The sequence below is a fragment of the Mytilus edulis genome, chromosome 3 (genome assembly GCF_963676685.1).
Source record: "Mytilus edulis chromosome 3, xbMytEdul2.2, whole genome shotgun sequence".
Lineage (NCBI taxonomy): Eukaryota > Metazoa > Mollusca > Bivalvia > Mytilida > Mytilidae > Mytilus > Mytilus edulis.
Genome location: NC_092346.1, coordinates 106560421 through 106588204, shown reverse-complemented (window position 1 = coordinate 106588204; position 27784 = coordinate 106560421). Strand labels below are relative to the sequence as shown.

General features: G+C 34.2%; 2 protein-coding genes across 3 annotated transcripts in view; one reads left to right on the top strand and one right to left on the bottom strand.

The window, feature by feature from the left end:
* LOC139518126 (F-box only protein 36-like) overlaps positions 1–22575 on the bottom strand; it is a 30062-nt gene extending 7487 nt beyond the window's left edge. For both annotated transcript variants that reach the window (XM_071309809.1, XM_071309810.1), the window contains exons 1-4: positions 22432–22575; positions 3509–3620; positions 1033–1205; positions 306–440 (exon numbers count right to left, since the gene is read on the bottom strand). In XM_071309809.1, the coding sequence (XP_071165910.1) occupies positions 306–440; positions 1033–1205; positions 3509–3620; positions 22432–22545 (534 nt within the window). In that variant the 5' untranslated portion in view covers positions 22546–22575. The remainder of the gene's footprint in view (positions 1–305; positions 441–1032; positions 1206–3508; positions 3621–22431) is intronic.
* Positions 22576–22848: 273 nt separating this feature from the next.
* LOC139518120 (heparan-sulfate 6-O-sulfotransferase 3-B-like) lies at positions 22849–27670 on the top strand. Its single transcript, XM_071309792.1, has 2 exons — positions 22849–23525; positions 26437–27670. Exons 1-2 carry the CDS (start codon positions 23074–23076, stop codon positions 27143–27145), a joined length of 1161 nt encoding a protein of 386 aa, XP_071165893.1. The 5' UTR covers positions 22849–23073; the 3' UTR covers positions 27146–27670.
* Positions 27671–27784: the final 114 nt, after the last annotated feature.

Here is a 27784-nt window from a genome sequence, read left to right as displayed (position 1 = left end):
AAGGCAAGTCACCCTACTTCAATACATTATCAGAGGCAGATTTAGGGGGGCCTGTCCCCGTCCTCCCTTTTCTGGGAAAAAAATGATTGACTATATAGGGAATCACTAATGCATGAAACAATTCTCTGTTCTTACTCCTCAATGTGGCTAGCATTAAATTGTTGTACCAAATACCGAATATGAAGTCCTTTTTTTTACCCTTTTTAGAATTGATCCTGCTAGCCATTATACATTATTATAGTTATAACCTGTCCTTGTTTTCACTCTTGTAAAAATATGACCCTGTTATACATTATAGGTATTACCTGTAACTGTAATTTGTTTGTGAAGAATAACTTTTTCCATCCCTTTTCTTTAGCCAAGTCTTCTAATTCTGGTGTAACAGCTGTTTCTGTATGTATTCTGTACATTTGCTCCCAAAGATCACATGAATTACAAAGCTGTCAAAATATAATATTCAAAATTTCAGAGAGGTTTTAATTTTCAAGTAAATTCATAACTAATGTAATTGAAAATACATTGCAATAGATGACTTATTCATAACTACATGAAAAAAAGGGCAATATTATTAATTAGTTTCCAAATATTACATGTAACAGTAATTGAACATATGCTCAAATACACATTACTTTAAATTACATTTCTATTTTCACTTAGGTCTGATTCTTTCACCTGCCATAATGCATAGTATAGACTATAGCTAATTTAAGTAAACACACTTTCTCGGAGACAAATTTGTATTGCTTCAAATGTTATCTTTCGGGTCTATGTGTAGTGTTGCTCTCTAATTGTTGTAAACCCACTCCAACTCATATTCATAATTAAATATTTAATTTATTGCAAATTGCTTCAATTGATATTTATTTTACTTCATATTACAACCTACACAATTTTCAAATCAAGAATTACTTTGAACACTCTTCACTTCTTTGCAAATCAATTCATTTAACTAACTAATAGTGTGGAAAGGTTTCCTGAATAAAGTGTATCAACACATGCCCAACATCTCCTTTAAATCATATCTCATTATACCTCTTTAAACTGATGAGATGTTCTGCCAAGTTTGCCAATATCTTCTAATCCCAGATTTAAGATGATCTTTATCAAGACCTCTCTTGGCAGTCTACTGAGGTAATCAATATGTCCCCTGGAGATGGCTAGGAGCCAGTCTAACATGTGCTCACCAGCAACTCGCTGAATCTCACCTAAAATATATGTAACATGAGATAATGAATATGTCCCCTGGAGATGACTAAGAGCCAGTCTAATGTGTGCTCACCAGCAACTCGCTGAATCTCACCTAAAATATATGTAACATGAGATAATCAATATGTCCCTTGGAGATGGCTAGGAGCCAGTCTAACATGTGCTCACCAGCAACTCGCTGAATCTCACCTAAAATATATGTAACATGAGATAATGAATATGTCCCCTGGAGATGGCTAGTAGCTAGTCTAATGTGTGCTCACCAGCAACTTGCTGAATCTCACCTTAAATATATGTAACATGAGATAATCCTCACAAATGATAACTCTTATATAATTTAACAGTTATCAGGGAGTTGATAGGCAACTAATGTGAAATTGATAACAGGATACTGTGGATTCAGTTATTTCTGTAAGTATGATTGCATTTTTGTGGATATTTGAATTTGTAGTTTTGCCAATACATGTATATATAAATTGTTATTTGGATGGAGAGTTGTCTCATTGGCACTCATACCACATCTTCCTATATCTATCTACATTATACCTTATAGAAAATTTTAATTCATTGAACACTTCATTTTGTGGTTGACCTGTACACACTCTATCCAACGAATATTAATGCATCCACAATAAAACATGTTTATATGAAGCTAGATTACAAATTAAAGGAAGCTCTGCAAAATAGTTCCTGAGAAAAATGTCATCAAACTTTAATACAAGGCCATCAACTGATTTTTATAGTTTGTTCTTATGTTGTATTGTAACACCACAGTCCCGGGTGACGGGGAGGGTTGGGTGCCTTCTAACATGTTTAACCCCAACACATTCTGTATGTGCCTGTCCCCAGTCAAATTTGTGATTTTATTTGTGAAATGTGTACAATAAAAAATAAATTAAAAGGATACGAGTTACTGTTTGTCATAATTTAGATAACATTAAGGAGGGGCCTGATGGGTTATTTTCGTTTTTCGTGATTGGTGCAATTTTGCTATTGTGATCTGTTTTTCTTCAGATTTTTTTTTTATATTTACGTGATTCGCAATCATGGAAATTTATTTTCTGTGAATCGTGATTGACAAAAAATCCACTTATGAATCGTGATAACCCCCCCATAAGGCCCCTCATTTAGTTGCTAACGTAACATATTTGACAACCTTGAGCTACATGTGTACAATAATGTATGGGGTCATATTTGAGTCCTACAACTTATTGGGATAAAGTCTATTCATGGTTATGGTATATTTCGTCACTTGTCAACAAATCAATAGGCTATTTGCCAATTCCCATAATTGACCCTGTAATTAGAGATCCCTTCTTTTAGTTGTCTCCCTTATGAAGGACATAAATTTTTATTTACAATGGAAAGCTAGCAGAAAGAGCAAATTTACCTGTGCGTAATGTGAGTAATCTTTAAGGTTTTCAAAACTTCTAATTACATTAATTTGTTGTTCAGGTAGATACTTTTGACATCAGTAATTATTTTTCATGAAAAATTAGTTAAACCGTCAATACATCACTTTCAATTCTTGTTCAGGTAGATACTTTTGACATCAGTAATTATTTTTCATGAAAAATTAGTTAAACTGCCGATACATGACTTTCAATTCATCATGTTTTGCATTGGCAAAAGCCATTTTTGTCCTGTATGGAACCAGTCTACGATTGACAAAGGGAAGTAATTTGTTTAAAAAGTGTGTAATAATAAAATAAAATCGGTAATTGGCAAATGGACTATTATGATGCTTTTTTCCAACTTGATGTATAAATATATGTTTTTTAAATTTGAAAATTTATAATTTCAAAACAACTGTTCTGTCAGGAATTTTGACATAAGCAATCTTTCAGAAAAAAACACATGCATATTTTCAAAATATGATATAGATTGGTTGTAAAAAAAATAATGTTCTACAGGTTTAAATGTATACAGATTCTCAATATTCTTTTTATGTGTGGTGACAAGTTTCATTTTAAAAGGTGTCTTCCCTGGATTATCGACACACTTTAATAGAACTGCCCTGAGCAGTGGCAGTGTTAAGATGCCTTTAAGTACTTTTTATACTATGAATACATTTCTCAAACTTAAAATAAACTAATTATATTATTTCCCCCTTTAACAAACAAAATGCAACAAAAAATCTAAAATTTCTCTTACTTTTCTTCTTTGTGTTAGTTGATATTTTTCGGTTCATTTAAAACATAAACAATTTTACTTAAGAAAAATTGGAAGGACTACTTGTCCATTTTGAATTACAGGATACTAAAATAATGACTACAACTTAATTAAATATATCAATACATACTGTGACAACGGTCATCAAATTCAAAATCTTTATAAGAGTTTCTGTACTCAGCAGGAGGAGTGTGGGAATCAGCACGGGTTGGAGGTACAATCTTCCATAACCGTAAAACAATCTGAAAAAAACCCACAATGTAAACAGAAAAGTTAACACCAGTACTCAGCATTCATATATTGAGTTTCTATTTTGTTTCTATTGAAACATTGACACATAGATTTAAAAAAAAAAAAATAATAATAATATACATATGTACTTGTTACTGGCAGCTTGTATTGTTGGTTTTTTTTTAATGCATTGTAAAGCGCTTAGAGTAATTCAATTATTGTGTATTTACAGTGTAGATTAGTGCTATATGAGCACTGTAAATAATAATATATAATAAATATATTATATACCCAGTCATATTTATATTATTTTGACGAAAAATAAATCTATGTTCATCATGCTTACAGAGAGATAACAAAAAAATAGTCGTTATCTAATGCATTTCAATTTTCTTTGTCCCCATTTAAATAATGCTAAATATGTATAAATTGTCTTTTCAATTTTTAATTATTTCGGGTTCAGGTTTTATTTTTGTTCATGACATCGTTAAAAATCCTCACATCCATGGAGCAGTACTTAAAATACATAATTTAATTATTTGAAGTTTCCCAATGTTATATGACTGATGTTTTGATTAGCATGATTAGTTTTCTATTCAATTCAATTATCAACATGTTTGTTGTTTTAATGCTAAACAGGTAATTATTGATGTTTTTTCTTCAAAAATTTAAATAAAAAAACAATGAATTAAGCCATTTAATACCCAAGCTGTTGTTATTTTGGTAGGAAAGTTTAAAAACAACATTGAACTATGGAAGTATTTCACTCACATGAGCAAACCCAAAATCCTGCAAAATGCTAAACTGGTTTAAACACGCATAACATTTACCTTGGATATTCATATACAGTTGAACGAAAATAAATACAAACCGGCCCACAAAAAAATGAATAAGTCAATATTTTTGGACAACTCCTTCTTTAATTTTTTTTTCTTTCTAAAAATACTGAAAAAGCAATGTTTATTCAACATTCATTGGGTGCCATTTTGGCCAGGTACCGAATTGACTAAAATTCATACTGCCTACTGAGAATTCTTAATATTGATGCTTTGACATCTTCAATTTCAAAGCATCAATATTAACTCAATTATAACATCTTACTTTATTATAAAAAACATTTTTTTCATTTTTCATATTTCAAAAAATTGTACATTTTTCAATCTATGCCTTGTTGTAAGTTTCCTCCTGTGACATAACTTTCAGTTTGTTGAAGGCGGTCACTATATGGTAGAATAGAATAGAGTTCTGGTGATTGAACTGACCCCTGCTGACTGCTGTTGTTATAATCTTATTTACACAAAGTTTGTTTTGAAGTATCAATCAGCAGGTGGCCAGTTAAACTGGTGTCAGGTGACCTGGTGTTTTAATTGAGATGATCATGAAGGTTGTGAATATCAAATACTGTGTCAGGTGACCTGGTGTTTTAATACACCTTATCACTATTTGTCCGCCATTACCCGAAATCATACAGGTTCCCGTAAAATGTTGACGTCATAAAGCAAAATATCTGACGCCACAATGGAAAAGTGATTGTGCGTCAAAAGTTCAAGCGGCCAGGTCAGCCGGGATTAGCGATAAGGTGTATTAAGAAGAAGGTTGTGAATCTCAAATACTGTATCAGGATCTCCAGGCTATTGGTTAACTGTAATGACTTTAACCGCGCGTAACGTAACACTATACTGTGGTGTTCTATATGTAACGTCACATCCTAGTAACGTTGTTATGTGTTCTTGTATAGATTTTAATACACGTTCCACATGTTATATTTGTTGTCTTGTAAATGCCTAAGTTATTTCATTGGCGACGAGGATAAAAGAGATGAAAAGTGACTGAAAGAAGAGATTAAAAGGCATAATAAGTAAAAAAAAAGAAAAATGGCTGAAAGAATTACCGTTGTGACAGAAAACAGAAATTTGCGCACTTTACCTTTCACACCATCGGAGGATCATCTTACTACAGGAAGTCAGTGGGAGGAATGGCTAGAAGGGATAGAAAGAGAATTCCGATATTTTCGAATTACAGAACCTGAAGACAAAAAGGACGCAATGATTATCTATGGAGGTAAGGAAATTTCTAGATTGGAGAAAAGTACACCTGACCCGGTAGACAGACGCATGGATGCATACGAAAAGTTGAAGAAGAAACTAAATGATTATTTTGCTCCAAAGAAGAATAAACATTATGCGAGATACGTATTTTTGAAAATGAGACCGATTAATGGAGAATCAACAGTGGCATACGCGACACGACTACGAGAGAGAGCTGCTGATTGTGAGTTTGAAAATCAAGATGACAGAATTTTAGAACATATTATTCAAACCACAGATAATGAATCGCTAATCAAAAAGACGATTAACAGAAAATGGACACTTGATCAAATGTTGCAGGAAGTACACCAGTTAGAAGATACAACATTGCAGATACATGACATGAGAGATTTACATACAGCATCAAGAGCCGGAGAAATAGCAAAAGTGACAAATTATGGAGGAAAACAAAGGAATTACGGCATGCAAAATAGAGGTAGGACACACACAATGAGACATGAAAGCAAGAATAATTGTAATTATTGTGGGAAAACACATTCGTTTGAAAGACGTGAAGATTGTGGGGCTTATGGAAAACAGTGTAACAAATGTCAGAAATGGAATCACTTTGCTGTAGTTTGCAAATCGAAAATGGCAACCATAGACCAGAGTAATGACCGATTTAGAAATAAACGACACATTAAAAGAAATCAAGGTAGGAATGTAAGAAAAACAACAGAAGACACAAGCGAAGAAGAATATTCAGATGATGAGTTTTTTGGAAGTTCAGTAAATCATTTAGGAGCAGTTAAGAAAATAAATGTACACAAAATTGGAGATAAAGCAAGAACAGTACTAGTTATGATGAATGATGTACAAGTGAAAATAGAACCAGATAGTGGAGCTGACGTCAACGTAATGGACGAGTACCAGTACAGAGCATACAAAAACAGAACTAGAGAGGGATCTGAATTATTAGAAAGCAAAACAAAATTGAGTACTTTGCAAAGCAGTTTACCAGTAAAAGGAGAATTTATTACAACAGTGAAAAATGCAACACGAGGGATAAAAACAAGAATAATAGTGATAAAGGGGAAAATTAATTCACCACCACTTATAGGAAAGAAAACACTAATTGAATTAGGCATGCTACAAATAAAAGAAGATGGAACATTAAAAGAACCAAATGACTTAGGAATTCAGAGAGGAAATGTAAAATTTGTACACAGAAGACCAAAACAAATTGAAGAGCTCACAAGTAAGTTTAACGATGTTTTTAACGGAATTGGAAAAATTCAAGACTCAAAGCATAATGAAGAATTTATGGTTAAATTCTCAATGAAACCAGATGCAACGCCAGTAGCACAGAAACCTAGACAAGTACCTTATTATTTGCAAGACCCATTGAAGAAATGGATGGAACAAGGAATTCAAGAAGATATTTTTGAGATGGTAGAACCTGGAGATCCAATTACATGGTGTTCACCGTTAGTAGTTCAACCTAAACCCAGATTTAGTAAGATACCAAAAGAAGAATTAGAACCACACATGATTCGAGCTTGTGTTGATTTGAGAATACCAAACATGTATATGGAAAGAAACAGAATATTACAGTCACCAATAGTTGAAGATTTCACATACAAGTTCCATGATTGTACGATATTTTCGAAAATGGATTTGAAGCAGGGGTATCATCAGTTAGAACTCCATCCAGATTCAAGACAGATTGCTACGTTCAGTACACCATGGGGAAATATGAGACCAAAGAGATTGATATTTGGTGCAAAGTCTTCGCAAGATTTGTTTGATGAAGCTATGTATCGTATATTTGGCGATATTCCGAAATGTTTAAATCAGAGAGATGATATTCTAATAGGAGGAAAGACTATGGAGGAGCATGATAAAACATTAGAAACAGTTTTACAACGAGCAAGGGACTTTGGAGTTACATTTAACAGGGAAAAGTGTCAATTTGGAGTCAGCGAATTAGAATTTTACGGGTACAGATTTACCAAAGATGGGCTCAAACCAACAACCGACAAAGTGAAAGCTGTTAAAGATTGTAAAGCACCGGAATCAAAAGAAGCTGTCCGGAGTTTTCTTGGAATGATTGGATATCTATCGAAATTTATTCCATGATACACAGTACTGACATCACCTTTGAGAGAATTGACGAAGAAAGAAGTAAAATTCAAATGGGGAAAACAGGAAAATGATGCTTTTAAGACACTGAAGGATAGTATAACGGACAAGAAAACAATGGCATTTTTCGATCCAAAAAGACCAATTATTGTACGCACGGAAGCTAGTTATCATGAAGGATTATCGGCAGGATTGTTTCAGCATACAGCGAAGGGATTGCAACCTGTACATTTTATCAGTAGATCAATGACAGACACTGAGAAAAGATATAGCCAGACCGAGAAAGATGCCTTGGCAGTTAAATGGGCAAAAACCAGATTTAGTATTTATTTGTTAGGAGCGCCAAAGTTTAAGATAATAACTTCACATAAGCCGCTTATTCCTATGTTTAACAACAGCAAGGCAAAATTACCACCAAGAATTGAGAAATGGGTAATGGACATGCAGAATGTAGATTATGAATTAGTATATGAGCCAGGAAAAGACGAGCAAGATCCGTTGGATTATTTATCAAGACACCCATTGCCAGAAACTGAAAATGATGAGACAGAACAAATAGTAAAACAAATAATAGAATCAGAACATGCAATAGTATTGAGCAAAATACGAGAAGAAACTTCAAAAGATGTACGTTTGCAAGATGTAATGCAAAGACAGAGAAGAAACGACTGGGAGAAACATAAATCGAGACCGGAAATAGCTACATATTACATGGTAAGAAATGAATTATATATTCTAGACGAAGTATTATTTAGACTAAATCAAATTGTAATACCAGAATCATTACAAAGAAAAGTGATAAAAGCAGCACATAGTATGGGACATCTCGGATTAACCAAGACCAAACAAATGTTAAGAGCAAGATACTGGTTCCCTGCATTGAACAGTATGGTAGAAGATATAATAGGGCGATGCTATGAATGCAAGGTAACGACAAAAGAACATAGACAGGAACCTATCAAACCAACTAAAATACCAGAAACAGCATGGCATACTTTAGCAGCAGATTATGGAGGTCCATATCCAGATGGACACTACAATTTAGTGGTCATAGACAAAAGAACGAGGTATCCAGTTGTTGAACAAACAAAAACTACAACAACTCGCGCAACAATTGAAAAATTGAGAGGTATATTTTCAACCCATGGAATTCCAGAAAAGATAGAAACAGACAATGGATCATCATTTAGCTCAAATGAATTTTCGAACTTTGCAACTGAAATGGGATTTTATCACCATAAGATTACACCACTACATCCGAGAGCAAATGGCGAGGCAGAGAATTTTATGAAGTTATTAAACAAAACGGAACAAATAGCACATATGAAAGGTAATCACAGTAACGATGCGATTCAGGATATGTTAATGGGATATAGATCAACACCACACCCAGCAACAGGATTTACACCGTATGCAGCATTAATGAACAGAGATGTGAGGACTAAATTAGACTACGTAAGGAACACAAATGAAACTGAAAACATGAATAAGGAGATTACAGAAAGAGACAAGGAATACAAACAACAGTTTTTGAATAAACATTCACAGAAAAAGAAGTACAGAGAACATTCATTTAAAATCAGTGACCATGTTTTATTCAAGCAAGAGAAACGGAATAAATGGTCAACTGCATATCAACTGGGCAGAACAAACTATAGACCATAGACAGTATCCTACCAGAACCAACCAGGCATTCTTGGAACTTGTAGCTGACAACGGGCTAGAACAAATTGTGGACTTCCCAACACGAAAAGAGAATACCCTAGATTTATTGCTTACATCTCATCCTTCATTTAAATTAAGATGCAAACCATTACCATCAATAGGAAACAGCGACCATGACATCGTCCTCCTAGATATGGCTTGTAAACCACTTAAACCTAAACCAGTCAGAAGAAAAATATTTCTATGGAAAAAAGCGGAAATACATAATATAAAGGAAGATCTACAAAACTTTATAACTACCTTCAAAAACATCAAAGATAGAAGCGTTGAGTCTTTATGGCAGGCATTTAAAACAGCTGTACAAACCACCATAGAGAAAAGAGTACCAACGAAAATGACCCTTGGAAGAAACACTCATCCATGGATCAATACAACCATTAGACGCAAAATAAACCAAAAGCAGAAAGCACACAAGAAGGCGAGAAAAACTAAAAAGAAAAGAGACAAGGATAGGTATAAAAGACTACAACAAGAAGTGCAGTGGGAGGTCCGTCAAGCCAACAAGAAGTATATGGAAGAGGTCAGTTCAGACTATAGAGATAACGCAAAGAAATTCTGGTCTTATATCAAGAGCAAAGGTCAGGAATGGACAGGAGTGGCACCGCTAAAAAACAAAATGGGATTTCTGCAAAGTGATAACAAGAGTAAAGCTGACATTTTAAACGACCAATTCCAGTCAGTATTTACCAAAGAAAACCTAAATAACTTTCCAGATAAAGGTAAAAGTCCATACTCCACCATGAAGGACATAAAAATTAGTACCAACGGAGTCCACAAATTATTAAAAAACCTGAAACCGCATAAAGCTACTGGTCCCGATTCAATACCAGCCTTTATACTGAAAGCAGCAGCAGAACAACTTGCTCCTATACTCACAGACCTATATCAAACATCATTGAACACTGGTGAAGTCCCGCAAGATTGGAGAGATGCCAATGTAGTTCCACTTTTTAAAAAAGACGAAAGGCACCTAGCATCTAACTACAGACCAGTATCTCTAACTTCCATCACATGTAAGGTCTTAGAACATATTGTACATAGCAACATCATGGACCACTTTGACACAAATAAAATACTAACTGATGCACAACACGGATTCCGCAAAAGACGATCATGCGAATCCCAACTAATCGTAACCATCAACGACATTGCATCGAAATTAAAAAGTAGCGGCCAAGTAGACATCATCCTGCTTGACTTTGCAAAAGCATTTGACAAGGTACCACATCACCGCCTCCTACACAAGTTGGAATACTACGGCGTCAACCCCAAAACCAATAAATGGATTCGCTCCTTCCTACATAACAGAAAACAGAGCGTGATATTAGAGGGTGCCGTCTCTTCACAAGTACCAGTACTCTCTGGTGTACCCCAAGGCACAGTCCTTGGTCCATTACTGTTCCTGGCCTACATTAATGACATGCCAGAAACAGCATCTACATCAGAGACCAAATTGTTCGCGGATGACAGCCTTCTCTTTCGTACCATCACCAACCAAGCTGACAGTGAACTTCTACAAAAGGACTTAACAGCATTGGAAGACTGGGAAAACAAATGGCAGATGAGTTTTAATGCCAAAAAATGCCTTGTCATTAGAATATCCCCCAAAAATAGACCAGTGATACAAACATCGTACCATCTTCACGGTCATACTCTAGACACAGAGGAAGCAAGTAAATATCTTGGAGTAACCATCAGCAACAACCTAACATGGGATAAACACATAGACAATACAGTAGGCAAAGGAAACAGAACGTTGGGGTTTATACGTAGAAACCTCAAAGGCTGTACAAAACCTGTAAAAGCAGCTGCATATGTGTCCATGGTAAGACCTGCAGTGGAATATGCAAGCACAGTATGGGACCCAACCGCCCAAAATAAAATCAAGGCAATTGAACAGGTGCAGAAAAGAGCAGCACGATTTGTGAATAACAACTACACAGACCGAACACCTGGCTGTGTCACAAATATGGTTAAAAATCTAAAGTGGGAAAGCCTCGAAGAACGGAGGAAAACAAATAGATTGTGCATGCTATTCAAGATCCAGCATGAACTTATAGATATAGACCGTCACCAATATTTGACCCCGAATGATAACCGGACCAGAGGTAAAAACCGCTTCTTCCAAGAAAGAACAAGTACAGACACCTACGGCCAATCTTTCTTCCCGAGGACAATCAGGGACTGGAACAACCTACCAACAACAGTTACAGCGACCAACACCGTTGAGGGATTCAGAGCTGCCCTGAAGGCATGCTCTGAAAGGAAGTAGGAAAACCAGTTGTAAATAACTTTAATTGTATATTTTTTTGCGAACGTTTTAAATGTAATTTGTAAATAGCCAAGAGAAATCTTTCTGTGTTGCCCGACACTGCGTAAAGTTTTCGCGCGGAACCATTAACATTCAGCAATGAATCCGGTTCCTTACCTGGAAGAAGAAGAAGAAGAAGAAGAACTTGAACCGTATATCATATACAAAATATCCGGATCAAGCATAGGAGCTCAGCGAAAGTCAGATGGAAGAAAAGTGTTTCGTGACTCTTCACACTTCAAACTCGCTAATAACATTGACATTCCGAACTCAAATGGTAAATGGCGAGATAGAATTTTAATGCACACTAAACCGAATGGAGACAAACACATGGTTGCACCAGGAAGAAGAGAGATGCCGAACCGAACCAAAAGAGCACCTGCTAGATTTAGAGACTTTGTGGTCTGATTTTAAATATGGACTGTAATTATCGAATATGATATCATAAGTGAAATATGGACTGTAATTATCAAAAATAGATATCATAAGTGAAATATGGACTGTTAAATTTAAACTTTTATTTTGAACATTAATTTATTTAATACCACTTTATTTGAAATCAAGATCAGAACTTTTGAAGAAATGGAGAAATGTAATGACTTTAACCGCGCGTAACGTAACGCTATACTGTGGTGTTCTATATGTAACGTCACATCCTAGTAATGAGATGAGATAGGTGGCGCTGTTGTCAACCAGCTGTTTTGAAAGGAGCTCCGTATATTTTCGTAAAATTCATATATATTGAGGAATTATTCAGTAGTGAAAAGATCAACATAGACTTATTACAGTTTTAAAAACATTTTGCAGCCGTTATTACAAACACTTTCAGTAAATTTAGTGGAAAAAACATTGATCGAAGTGAACTTGTATGGAAAGCGTCCATGGCAACCGGCCAAATGCTAAACTAGATAACTGAGGAAGTATTCATTGTTTGAACATTTTTTTAAAGGATAAGAGGAATATATTTCAGAAGAATAATGCGGTAAGATTAGATTTACATACTTTTTTGAACAAACGTAATCGGATTAAACCAAAAAAACATTCGTTGTTTACAAACATTAATTATGACGTCACATATTCAAAATGGCAGCCCCCATGAAATATGTTGAGAAGAAGTAAAAGAAACGGGAAACCAAAAGATTTCTTCAGCCCAAAGGCACCAAAACAGGTAAAAAACAAAATAAATAAAACTGTGACCCCAACACAAACACCTACAAAAATAAAAGATACAGATATTGAACCCATACTTAAAGAATATGACATTTGCATTGGATGCGGTCAACATAAATGCTCATCTGAAACAGACTGGATAGAATGTGATGACTGTAGATGCTGGTGGCATTGTAACTGTGCTGGAATTAGTAATAGAGATTCAAATAAGTATACAACTTTCAGAATAAAATTTAAATGTGCATTTTGTGTCATCAAACAAAACCACATAATCCAAAGGGCTAAAAGAATAACAGAGAATCATTTAACTGTAAATATAGAATTAAACAAGGTACAAAAAGAAGAACCAAAGACAGAAGACATAAAGAAAACCAAGTCTGTTGAAAGTGACAAACAATCAGAAAAAGAAATAAAAAAAAAAAATACAAAAAGGATTGAAAAAACTGATCCAAACCTTATATTAGTTATAGACAATATAGAAAATCAAGAAATATTTTCAAGCAGTAAAGAAATAAGAAAAGAGCTCTGTACCCTAGAAAAGAGAGCAGAAAAGGTCAAACTAGCTTACAAATTACCACTTGGTGGAATAGCCTTACACTTTGAAAAGAAAGAGGATTTGACAGAATTTAAAACCTATAATACAGAAAAAATATTTGGGAAAGAAAGTAATATACATCTTCCAGCGTCTATAAGACCACACAGAGAATCAATTGGATTCATTCGTGATATACCTATACACAAAAATATCCAAGATATTAAAAGCCAAATCGAAAAACAAACAACAGCACAAATAACAAAGGTAACCAGAATTAGATATTGGGATACTAAAAAACCTATGCCAATTGTAAAGATAGAATTTGACACTCCACAAGACTTAAGACAAACCTTAAACCAAGAACTTCATAATTTATCATATGGGAACAACACTATTTTTGTGGAGAAAAGAAGAAACTATAGATTTATTCGCTGTTTTAAGTGTCAACATCTTGGTCATTCTTCTAATCAATGTAAATCTGATAGCTGTTGTAACAACTGTGGCTCTGAAAGTTGCAAGGAACAGTACTGTACTAAACCATCCCAATGTTGTAACTGTGAAGGGTCTCACAAATCATCATCATCAAAATGTCCAGAATTCATTAGAATTGTCAATCAAAGAAAATTTAGAAACACCATTTAAGCAGAAACATACCATAATATATTTAATCACCATGAGACTGTTATTTATCAATGCACAATCATTTAAAACTGCAGTGGAATTAAAAGATATTGTAAGAAATTATGATATAGATATTTTATGCATCAATGAAACATTTGAATCAAAACAAAATCCATTGAAATTTGAAAACTGGCAAATTTTTAGTTCACCACGACCAGATAAATCAAGAGGAGGATCGGCAATATGCATCAAGCCAAATTTGGAATTTGTGGCAGAAAGAAGACAACAATATGAAAAATATGATTTCGAAATGGTCTGTCTGGAAATAAAAGACCAACAAAATAAGAAGATAAACTTATGGGTGCCATATATTACCCCAGAAAATACAGAACATATGAAGAAATTATGTTTAGAAATTAATACACAGAAGCTGGAAAATTTGGTAATTCTAGGGGATCTCAATGCAAAATCATTTGAATGGAACAACAGAACAGAAAACAAACATGGAGAACTTTTGGAACAATATATGACAAAAACAAGTTTAATTTGTGTAAATGATGGACAAGCAACACGTAGAAATTGTGACAGTATTATAGACCTAGCCCTAATATCACAGAACATTTATAATATTGTGGAAGAGTGTACAACACTAACACATGAAAAGGTTACATCAGACCACATTTGTATAATGTTAGATTTGAATATGGGAAGTAAAAAGGGAAATACAATGACAAGCAATAATGATGAAGAAAATTGGAATATAAGGAAATGCAATTGGGAAGAGTGGAAGGAAACCACAGAAGAATATTTCAAAGATATGCTTTTGAAAGATGATGACTCTTTGGAAGTATGGTATGAATGTTTTGAAAGTTGTATGACAGCATGTATGGAACAGGTAATACCGAAATATAAATATCATCAAAATAGACCAAAAGTTAAACATCCTGTATGGTGGAATGAAGATGTAAAGTTAGCAAAAAAAGAGTTAAACAAGGCACAGAGACATTTTAAAGAACGAAGTATCCCTCAAAATTTTAATAAAATAATAGATGCGGAAAAGAACTTAGAAGTAATCAAAGATAAAGCCCAAAATGAATGGTCAACAACACTATGTGACGTGATAGGATCAGGAAAAACACCAAAGGAAAGATGGGGAGCTTTCAAAAAATTAACCAAAAAAACCTCAGACAACAAGGTACTTCCTTTCATAAAATATGATGGCAATGTAATTTTCGAGGAGAAAGAAAAGTCAAAGGAATTGGAAAAAGTATTTTTTGGAGGAAAACACCTAGACCCAAGAAAATTTGACAACAAGTTTTATGAGGAAACAACTAAAGAATACATCAACATAACATTAGATAGTGACAACCAAGAAATGGATGATGACAAATATAACCAAAGTATTACCATGGATGAATTGGAAGGATCCATCTTCAGACTAAAGAAAGAAACTGCACCAGGACCAGATGGATTTTTTCCAGAGCTGTTTATTAATGCTGGAAAAGAATTTTTAGACAAATTATTAGAAATTATGAACAGATCATGGGAAGAAGGAATACTTCCACAAAATTGGAAAATGGCAAATGTAAAATTTTTGAAGAAAGCACACAAACTTAGTTACAATAACCCTTCAGCATACCGGCCAATTAGTTTAACCAGTGTAGTATCCAAACTGATGGAAAGAATAGTTCTATACAGAATAGAAGAATATTTTGAAACCAACAACATCATTGATAATGAACAGGAAGGATTTAGACAATACAGATCAACAGTCAATGCTTTATTGTCACTCATCCAATCAATATATGGGGGATTCAACAAGAAAATGATTACGCTTGCTTTGTTCATTGATTTTGAAAAAGCCTATGACAGTATATGGCGAGAAGGACTATTAGTAAAACTTTATCAATATGGAATCAAAGGAAAAATCTGGAATTGGGTTCATTCTTTTTTAAATAACCGTGAAGCAGTAATCAACATCAACAACACAAAAGGAGAACTATTTAAAACACATACAGGATTACCACAAGGTTCAGTCTTATCCCCTATTTTGTTCAACATCTTTATAGCAGATATTTTTCAAACCGTTCTGGCACAGAAATGTAAATTTGCAGATGATGCAACCATATGGCACACAGGTGAGGACATCAATATTCTACAACAAGATCTTCAAACAGATATTGACAAGGTGAATGAATGGAGCAACAAATGGAGGATGAAATTGAGTGTAGAAAAAACAGAATATTGTATTTTCAGTAAAAGTATACAAAATACTACATCCGTTCTACTTAAGCTTGGTAATGGAACTTTAAAACACAACAACAATCCTAAAATTCTTGGAGTTACACTTGACCAAAAACTGACTTTCAATACTCATATAGATAATGTACTGAAAACAGCAAAAAGATCATTAGGTATAATTAGAGAAATTAAGGGTATTGCTAATATTCCAACAAAAAGACTAATAGAAATTTACCAAAGTCTTGTTTGTTCAACCATCACATTTGCAAGCTGTGTTTGGCAGATTGGAAATTCAACAAACCTACACAAGTTGGATGAGGTTCAAAGACATGGCCTTGCCTTATGCCTTAATATGCCTTCAACTTCCAGCCTTGAAGTTCTTCAGATAATTGGTGGAGTCTTACCTTTAGAACTGAGAAGAGAAGAAATAGCAATTAGAGAATTGGCAAAAATTACCTCATCTTTTACAACAGTCCCAATTAAGAAAAAGCTAGAAAACTGGAAAACAGAATCTAATCCAGAAACTTACATCTCTCCAATTGGAAAAATGATACTACAGGCAGATGATATGAAAAAGGAAACATCAATTGAGGTAAATAATATTGAACAGCAATATGAATGTCGTGGCATGTGTGCAATAAGAAGGGCACCGGAGTACTGGACCACATTGGGAAGTTCCAAAACAAGAACCAGTGAACAAGCCATTGAAGGACAAAGACTTATAAAACAACAATTAGAAGAACTTCCTCCAAATACAACAGTGGCATTCACAGATGGCTCATGCATGGGAAATCCTGGGCCTTGTGGTGCAGGAGCCATTATATACAATAATGAAGAGGAGGAAACAATACAGTACCCTGTATCAAACAGAGGATCAATACTACTAGCAGAACTAGTAGCCATTAAACTTGTGCTGGAAAAAATAGACAATTATAATTACCGTAATGTTAAACAACTTAACCTATACTCTGACAGTCAATCCGCCATAGGCATTATAACCTTAAATTGGAAATCAGAAAAATTTCACAAAACCATACAAGAAATCAAAAACAGGAAAAAAAAATTGGAACAAAAAGGTTTTATTATCAACATCATTTGGACACCGGGGCACTCTGATATAGAGGGGAATGAACAGGCTGACCGTCTGGCAAAAGCAGCGGCAAAAGAGGCAGATAATAGGGAGGAAATGTCTTCAATCACGACAAAACAAGACATCAAACAAGCGGCGAGAACATCAGTCATTAAAAAATGGAAGACACAATGGGAATCTAGTGAGGTTGGGAGAAGATTTTTTAATCATCACCCAGATGCATCAAAAAAAATCAAACTCGACTTCCCATCAAAAAAACACTTCAATATACTAAACAGTCTCAGATCAGGATACTCCAAACTAAAGGGGTATCAACATTTCATTAACAGACATGTAGAAGACAACAAATGTACTTGCGGAGAAATAGAATCTGTAGAACATTTTTTATTATCTTGTGACAATTACAGTTTGGATAGAGAAAAACTCCGCCAGTCAATATATTTCATAACAGGAACACTTAATCTAGATTTAGAAGAATTACTTAACACTGAAGCCAGTGCAGACATACAATATGCAGTTTCCGAGTTTATAGACGATACTCAAAGATTTGATCATTTGTTTGTATAAATCAGTATCAACAGCGCCTACCTAAATTAAAGTGAAAGTACAAAGAGAAAATACAAACGTGATTAATGTATACAAACGCGCAAGTGACCAAAGTACATATGAGAAAATCAGTGTCAAGATGACGCATACTAAAGACTAAAGACTAAAGTAACGTTGTTATGTGTTCTTGTATAGATTTTAATACACGTTCCACATGTTATATTTGTTGTCTTGTAAATGCCTAAGTTATTTCAGTTAACCAGCTGTAAAGACATATTATTTTATTCTTTTACACAGATTCATCTTCTTGGCGAAATTCACGAAAATATAAATTACATAGGCAAAGGAGTCGATATAAATGAACCACTGTTACCGATATGTATGCCCCGAGGATATGGAGGAGTGGCAATCTTGTGGAAGAAAGAAATCGACCATATGATAAGGCCAATCGAACTAGGGTCAGAAAGGATACAGTGTGTAGAAATAAGGGAAAGCAACAATCCAAACATTATACTAACATCAGTCTATTTGCCAGCAAAAGGAAGTAAAAATCATCAGGCCGAATACCAAGATGTTATCGATCAACTATACGAATTATATCAAAAGTATAATGAAACACACAAAATCATCATAGGAGGCAACCTAAATGAAGATCTAAATATACAATCAGGCACGAAGCGCAACCTCTATCTCCGTGATTTCATAAAGGAATGCAACTTGAAATACGATAATAAAGAAAGAACCTTTGTTAACTCACTCGGACAGGAATCATCAGAAATAGACTATTTTCTACACAACCTGCCAGAAAATGAATTTGACAACAAACAAGTACTCAACCACGTGACAGAAAATACATCCGATCATCACCCAATTCGTATGAGTACCAAATTCATCTATGAAAGCTTAAATAACAGTCATGCGCAAAATAGCAACAAAATTACAAAAAGAATTAACTGGGACAAAGTAGACAAAGAATGGTATTCTGCTTACATCAATAAACATATAGACAGCCTTCAAATAAGAGAAAATATGAAAGAAGCAGAAATTGAGCAAGCTACATCCAAATTATGCGAACTCTTAAAGGAAACAGCTAAACTAACATCGTCATCAAAGGCAAAATTCAATGCAAAGCCAAAATTAAAAGTGTGGACGCCCGAAATACAAATAGCGTTGAAAATAGCAAGACAAAAATATAATGTTTGGAAACATCACGGGAGACCCAACAACAAAAGCAACATAATGCTCCAGGAGAAAAATCAAACAAAGAAGGACTTTCGTCGTTCAGTAAGAATAGAGATTGCTAAAATAAGAGACAAGGAGAAGGAAACTATTCTAGAAACAAGAGTAAAAGATACAAAAATGTTCCACCAACTCGTACGTAACAACAGGAAGAAAGGAAATGTTGTAATCACGGAGCTAGAGGTTAACGGAGTCAAATACATGCAGAGTGAAAATATCATCACAGGATTTGAGGAACACTTTAGAAACCTTGCAACATTCAATAACCAGACGGACATAGATAGTGCATATCATAACCAAGTTGAAGATGATATTCAGACTATAAACAGGCTTGTGCAACGAAATAACATCAGTAACGTCACGCACATCGAAATTACAAACGCCATCAGATCGATAAACAGAGGAAAATCAGCAGATTTCCAAGGTATAACCATCGAACATATTACCCATGCAGGATCTGAAATGGAAACAACTTTAGTCACACTTGTGGGATGTATCTTCAAGCACGGAAGTGTATCAGCATCACTTAAAATGGGGCTCCTGACACCGGTTTTTAAAAATAAAGGAACAAGGCAGCAAGCAGCCAACTATAGAGGAATTACAGTTCTACCAGTCATTGGCAAAATAATCGAAACAGTCATCAAAGAGCGTACAAACAACAAAGTACTTGTAACACAAAATAAAAGACAGAGAGGTTTCACTGCAGGATCGTCACCTATGAACTCCGCGTTGCCAATTGAAGAAAGTTACAGAGAATCCAACGACAACAACACAACTTTCCAACTGGTACTCTTAGACGCAAAAGCTGCCTTCGACACTGTCATCCATAGTCACATGCTCAGGAGGGTCTTTTTGGCAGGAATCGACGATGGACACTGGGGACTGATCAAAGATCTCCACGAAAATGCTAAAAGTGCTATTAAATGGGAAGGAAACATCTCTCAGCCATTCGATGTAAACCAGGGAGTGCGACAAGGAGGTATACTTAGCACCAACCTCTACAAATTATACATCAACCAGCTGCTGAACATGTATGACACAACTGATGCAGGATATAGAATTGGAAACATAAGCGTAAACAGTACTGCTTGTGCAGATGACGTCGCGCTAATTAGCGAGGAACCAGACCAAGCACAATTGCTTATAAACATGGCATGTGATTACGCATACATGGAAGGCTACCAATTACAACCTGCAAAAAGCGTGGTACTTACCATTACCAACAGGAAGCAAAAACGGGATCCTGTAGCAACATCCCTTACCATGGGACAACACGAAATGCCATCAGTGAGAAGTGCCACACACTTGGGAATCATCAGAACCACGTCATTAAAAGAAAACATGACTGCTAATGTGGAGGAAAATATAAAAAAAGCGAGGAGAAGCGCATATAGCCTCCTGGGAGGAGGGTTTCACGGCTATAATGGATTAGATGTAGAGACAATGGTACATCTGTACAAAATATATGTATCCCCAGTACTTCTCTATGGCCTGGAGCTAATACTACCTACAACAAGCTCGTTGGCACTAATCGAAAATTTCCAAAAAAAGCTACTCAAGCAAATTCTTTCATTACCAACTTGCGTAGCAGATATAACTATCAACATCTTAACCGGAATATTGCCAGTAGAAGCCCAAATACATATCCGAGCACTTGGACTCTTCAACAACACCTGTAACCAGCATGAAGAAAGTATGGAAAAATCGCTAGCTAGACGACAACTAACCGTAAAAAACAACCAAAGTGCTAGTTGGTTCGTAGCCATAAAACATATGCTCAGGAAGTACAATCTGCAAGAAGCTATATGGTACATGGACCATCCTGTCAAAAAATCCTTGTGGACCTCAAACATCAAGAGAACAGTGCATAATTACTGGAGCAAGTCAATAGTGCAACTACTGCCACTGTATAAAGGACTAGACCATCTTACAACGGGAAACCTTGACAAAGGTAAAATTCATCCTCTATTCAGAATTAACTGCCACTCAGCCATAGATACGGCAAGACTACCAGTTAAACTAAAACTGCTTACTGGATCATATATTCTACAAAGTAAGCGCATAAAAATGTATAAGGATGAAACCGATCCGAAGTGCCTGCTATGCTCAAAGGATGATGAAACTGTGACTCATTTCATACTACACTGCATACAACTCCGAAATATCAGGAACAAGATACTTCTAGAAACAGTTGAGGTACTTAACAGTCTTGGAATTAAATTTAATGAACTATTGGACAGTGAAAAGTTACAAATAATTCTGGACATCACACCGTTAGCAACATCAAGGAAACTCTCTCCAGCCAGTGTAGCAAAAGTAGAACGCCTTACTAGACGCTTGATATACCAGTTACATATAGCCCGCTATAAAATAGTATGTGGATGATAATTTTAATAATTATGACTCTAAAAAAAAAAAAAAGGAAAAGATAATCGCTTCCACAGTAAAAAGAAGAAACTAATCAATTTTACAATAACATAACGAACCTATTCTAGCATATATATATACATACTAAAGTTATGCTAGTGATGACATTTTTTTAAAGTGTGCGATCTTAAAGTGAAAATATTTTAGATTATATATAGAAAACAGAATCTTAAACAATACATGAAGGACCTTTTAGAAGAAATGAATATAACTTTTAGATAATTACTTTGTAATACAACTTTTAATTCATGAGGAAGAGGCATTCATCATTCTTTTATCTTTTTACCGTTTTTACCGCAATTATGGAATAGTGCTGTTGATATTTTTAAAGATCGATACTAATTTTTAAAGAATACATCTATCGGTTAGGGGTATAAATGTGATACCAGTGTATATATAAAGAAAGAGAGGAATTTTAAAGTATGTGACATGACTTTTAATCAACACAGAAACATTGTAAATACAGGATAACGGAATTGTAATATAATTGTGTGTGGATAGGATCTCACTGTGTATATAGTCTCAGCACTTCAAAGCATTTGGTGGAGGCATCACTGTATATTAGAAAGCCACAAGTTATACATACTAGCGTATGGTTCCTCTACAAAGGGGGTTAAAGATACAGAGGTAAGGTAAGGTTGTTGTTTCGTAAGGTCATGGTCAAAAATTGTTTCTTTTTAGATTTTATTTTATGCGCATATAACAAAACTAAGTATACATTATGGAAAATTTAACTAAAATCTAATACTTCTTTTGTTGTGACAAAGACGTGATAAAAATCTTTGCTTGGTGCATTAGCAGTAGCGCCAAAATCTACTAAAGCATTGTGCTCATTCAGCCAACAGGGTGAGATGTCCACCATTTTGAAGCTTCGAATATCACCATCTCAACCAAATAGACGAGATCTTGACATATATTTTTTACGATTTTATTCATTTTTTGAGATATTGTGAAATTAAATACGAACTTTTCTTGTTATTCAAAAAATAAATATTGGATTTTTTTTGTTCACTTTAACATTTTTACTGGTTACAGTAATCTTAAAAATATCTTTTTTGGCTAAGGAACGCAAAAGTCTATCCCGGTTTAAGTAGAAACAGTCGAAATTATATTTGCTTTTCGGAATAATTTGGACTTTTCCAATATGTATATGAAAAATAATTACAATTTTTATTCCGAAGGTCACTAATGGATGGAAATAATTGGTTCTCTCTTGATATCTTTTATTTTCTTCGTTATTGAATATAAACATAGAGACAGAAAGAGAAACCGTGAAAAAAAATAGAAGTGTGATGAATGTGTTAGGGGAATATTATTTTAATGACGTTCGAAGCAGACCATTTTGACAAATCAAATATTTTTAGGAATTTGTAAAAGGTAGATTTAGAAGATGAGAAGGAGTAACATAAGACTCCTTGTGACCATATGTGTCTTCTTGGCATTATTTGTTTTATTGTTATGTCTTTATTCGGATCAAAATCATTACTTGTTTTCACAGAAAACAAATTCATATTCTATTGACTTGAACTTTGACAGAAAACTACTAGACAAAGACTATGAACTTGATTTAGAAGATGAAGATGTTTTGGTTTTTCTTCACATGCAAAAAACTGGTGGTACAACTTTTGGAAAACATCTTGTTAAAAATCTTGACATTGATCAACCTTGTGAATGTATTAAAGGAAAGAAAAAATGTAACTGCTTAACTCGAAAGCAAACTGTCTGGTTATTTAGCAGATACTCTACTGGTTGGGCATGTGGTCTCCATGCAGACTGGACAGAATTAAAGGGATGTGTGGATAAAGAAATGGACAAGCAAGAAGGTTTACATAGAAAAAGAAGGTATACATGTCAATATAAGCAGGAAAAATTGAACAGGTTGAGACTGTCAAGTCTGCTAAGAGCTCTACAATCGTTGAATTGTACATATCATGCCCGAAATAAAATTAACTCACTTACTTACCGTGGGCTACTCTGATGAGTCGCCCAAAGAAGTGAAAGACTTTATAGCCCAATTATGACGTCTTGAAAGGCTATTATACTTTTTTTCTTTGATGCCTTACATTGGCTGTAAGGCTTCAAAGCAAAAAGTATAATAGCTACTGGGGGAAAGGCTGTGGATTTTCTATTATAGTATCAACACAAGGATACATACAATGTATCCCTTAAACAAAGTTTTTTTTAAATCTACTATTACTATTCCAACATGTGTCCAAAAAAAACTATACTGGTCTGGGGCATATATGGATTTATACATGTATGTTTATATATAGTGATTTATATGGTGCAGACTGATTGTAGCAATATTGGATGATAAAGAAATGTTTGCCTTACTGAAATATTTGTTAAATGTAAATGAGACATCTGAGAAAAAATACCTGTTTTCCTTGACTCCCTTTAAAGCTTGCTGTTCAGTGTGCGCCAAGACTCCGTGTTAAAGACTAATTTGTACATCCTTAAACACGGAGCCTTGGCTCACACCAAACAATAAGCTATAAAGGGCCCTAAAATTACAAGTGTAATTCCATTCAAATGGGAAAACCAACGGTCTAATTAAGAAAAAATTCTATCCTGCCATGGGTAGGCATTATATTTGTTAATATCTTAATACCGAGCGTTAGCGAGGTTTTAAATGTTTACAGATATAATGCCTACCCATGTTAAAATGAGCATAGAGCATGGCAGAATAGAATTATTTCGATTCTAATAGGAATATTTGAACTTTTCCACTTCGAAGCGGACCTATAGTAGACGCTCGGAATGTCGCCATTTTGATTTCATGAACCAAAAACGTTATAGAAAATCAGCAGTTTATCAGTAAAAAAAGAACAGAAACATTTAAACTTACTTTAAGAATTTTTTTATTTAATTTCCTAACGAGCAACACCAACAAAAATGTCAATTTTGATCTCTGGCATTGTTCAAAATTCACCTGACGTTGCAATTTCAATTGTGATGTCAATCAGGTGCAGCCCATGTTCTATTTGAATTAGAACATGGCCTTGTACCCAAAGCTTAAGAAAAACGTCATATTAGAATAATAATCTATAATACTAAAATTACGAGGTCCAATTTGTCAGCCGTCATCACGTAAAAACGATGAATCACAGAATTCAACTTTATATATAACTAATATAGTACAAAGGTGTAGATTAAAAATTACACCACTCCAGGCCCTTTTGTTTTCCACGTAATTAATATTGCCAATAATTAAGAAGTTCCGGGTCGAGTCCGCTACCGATACCAATAGTATATTCACCTGTTACCTACAGTATTACCTTATCTGTACGTTCCGCATCTGACAGGCGTACCACCAAACGTTGTATTCAGGATTAATATGCTATATACACGGGTCATAATCACAGGGTTGACACTACTAAATTGTCAAATTGTTACCTATTGTAGTATTTTGATCAGTAAGACTTTCTAAGATAACAATACGAATACTAAAAATCTGGACTAAAAATAAGGCGTATAGGTACAGTTTTCAATTATTTAGTGGGCATGGCGTAAGACAGCGAAGCAAAGAATTCAACTTTATTTATAACTTATATAGGACAATGCTGTTGATTAAAAAATACTCCATTCCTGGACCATTTGTTTTCCAAATAATTAATATTATTGTTTCAGTTCGACGGGTTCAAACAGAAAGACTTGAAAGCAGAGAAAAACTGTGTATCTTAATATAATCGGCATGACTTTATCAGATGACAATACTGATACTAAAATAAGGCTTGCGCATAGTTATATACTTTAATTCAGTCACGGACCCGTGATATCACGGGTGTGTTCTAGTATAACATATATATAATAAATTTTAATCCCAATTGGGAATTTTTTATTCACAAAATCTAAGACGAAATTATATCATTTTCCTGTAAAAACGGAAAATGTATACATGTATTAATTTTAACCTCTACACTGATTTAAGAAGTTGTAACATTTTGAATAATTATGGATGGGCTATTGATTATGATATATATGATTCTGATCTCATAGATATGATCACCAGATTACTGGAAAGTTATTGCTTGAGAGAGTGAAGAGAACTCGTTTCTTGCAAGACACTTTCTGTGAAAACAATTTGAAATGAGGACAATCTTTTGTTTCTGTTTTTTTTTTTTTTTTTTTTTAAATTTCTAACATGAGGCAATGCCTCAAATGTAGTTACGGCCCTGGTATGTTTTCACACCAATTTTGACAAACATGTTTTTGATCAACCTGCTGGGCGATCTACTTTTACGAGATCAAATAATCCGATACCATTTTAATCAATTGAATCCGGCTGCTAAAATTGTTTACCACATGCTGACATAATCATAGATATCTATGACATATTCAAATCGTCCACTTAAAGTCAAAATATAGGACACATATATTCACAAATATTTTTTGTGGGCCGCTGGCCGATTTTAGGGCCGCCAAGCGGCCCTAAACTGTATAGTGGAATCATCCCTGTTTAGGGATAATGGACCTCATACTAAACAGTTAACTCCAAAACATATAAATGAACCAAAATTAATTATACAAGAGGCTCCTGACTTTGGACAGGTGCAAAACTCATTAGCATTATTAGGCAATTTATATTTTTTTTATAGCACTAAACAGAAGTATATTTTGACTACATGTACTAAATTACCTTCCACTTGCCTGTCTCTAAGAATCAGTAGTATTTTTTAAACTGCCTGTTGTTTTTGATTTAGATTCCACTATATCATCATACTAATTAAACTACCTGTAATGTTGTTTTTAGATTCCACTATATCACCATACTAAGAGACCCAGTGAGGAGATACATAAGTGAATGGAAACATGTTCAGAGAGGAGCTACATGGAAAGCTGCTAAACTCTATTGTAATGGACGCCAAGCTTCTTTAGAAGAAGTGCCATTTTGCTTTGAGGGCTCAACATGGAAAGGTGTAACATTGGAAGAATTCATAAAATGTAAATTTAATCTGGCTAATAATCGCCAGACAAGGATGTTGGCTAATCTAAGTAAAGTGAACTGCTACAATGGGACAGGAATGAATGAGGAACTAAGACAAAGATTACTATTGGAAAGTGCAATCGAAAACCTTAAAAATATGTCTTTTTTTGGTTTAACAGAACATCAACGAGATACTCAACTCTTATTTCAACATACATTTCATATAAAATTTTCTAAAGATTTTGAGCAGTTCAACAAAACACATTCCGAAAAAGCTGAACATAAGGTTACAGAGGAACAAATAAGTTTGATAGAAAATCTGAATGCTTTAGATGTAAAATTATATAAATTTGCCAAAAGACTATTTGAAGAACGAGTCAAGGTGATGGCAGAAGAAATGAATGAGTCTGAGTCTACTCCTGTCAGTGTGATTGAGAGTAAAACTGGAGGAGAACATAATGAAGGGTTAAGGGTTATAGAACAACATAATGAAACACTAGATTATGTGGAGGAGTTGTTTAAAGAAGCATCTTAAAAATAAAGTCATGTTTTATTAAGTTTTGATAGTACAAAATAATGTTTGTCATTGTCTGGCTGTTGAACTTTAAAAACTTAAGGTACATCTGAAAATAAGACAAAAATATTACTGCCTTTTTTCCATGGACAATTCAAACTTGATTTAAGTTTTTAGTTATATGAAATATATATATATATATAGAATGAATGAATCATGCTTTCACATCAAGCTCAGTTTATTTATATGTGATAAAGAAGAATGAAATATTTTGTCTATTTTAGTGCATACCATTCCAAACTGATACAGTTTGTACATCACCCATGTTATAACAGAGATATATATGACAATATATTTAAAATGTATATTTTTGTAATTCATAGGAAGTTGTTGTCACAGCTCATTTATATTCAATGAATATTTAAGATCTCATTACAAAGCATTTCTGTTATTTTTTGTATTTTTTGTATAGTCTGTGATAAATTGTCATATAAATCCATTTGTTAATTCATAAATATACCAATAAGTTGGTACAGTTGATAATAATCATGTATTTGTATTAAAGCATGTTGGTTGAATGGTTACCTACTAGTTTACATAGAAAGAAATTGTCTGCTGTCATAGCACTACAAATTAGTGAAGTTTTTACAAATATGTCTG

Coding starts and splice junctions, on each gene's coding strand:
- LOC139518120 (XM_071309792.1), top strand. CDS start 23,074: ATGAGAAGGAGTAACATAAGACTCCTTGTGACCATATGTGTCTTCTTG. Junction 23,526..26,436: donor GGTTTACATAGAAAAAGAAG/GTATACATGTCA, acceptor TGTTGTTTTTAG/ATTCCACTATATCACCATAC.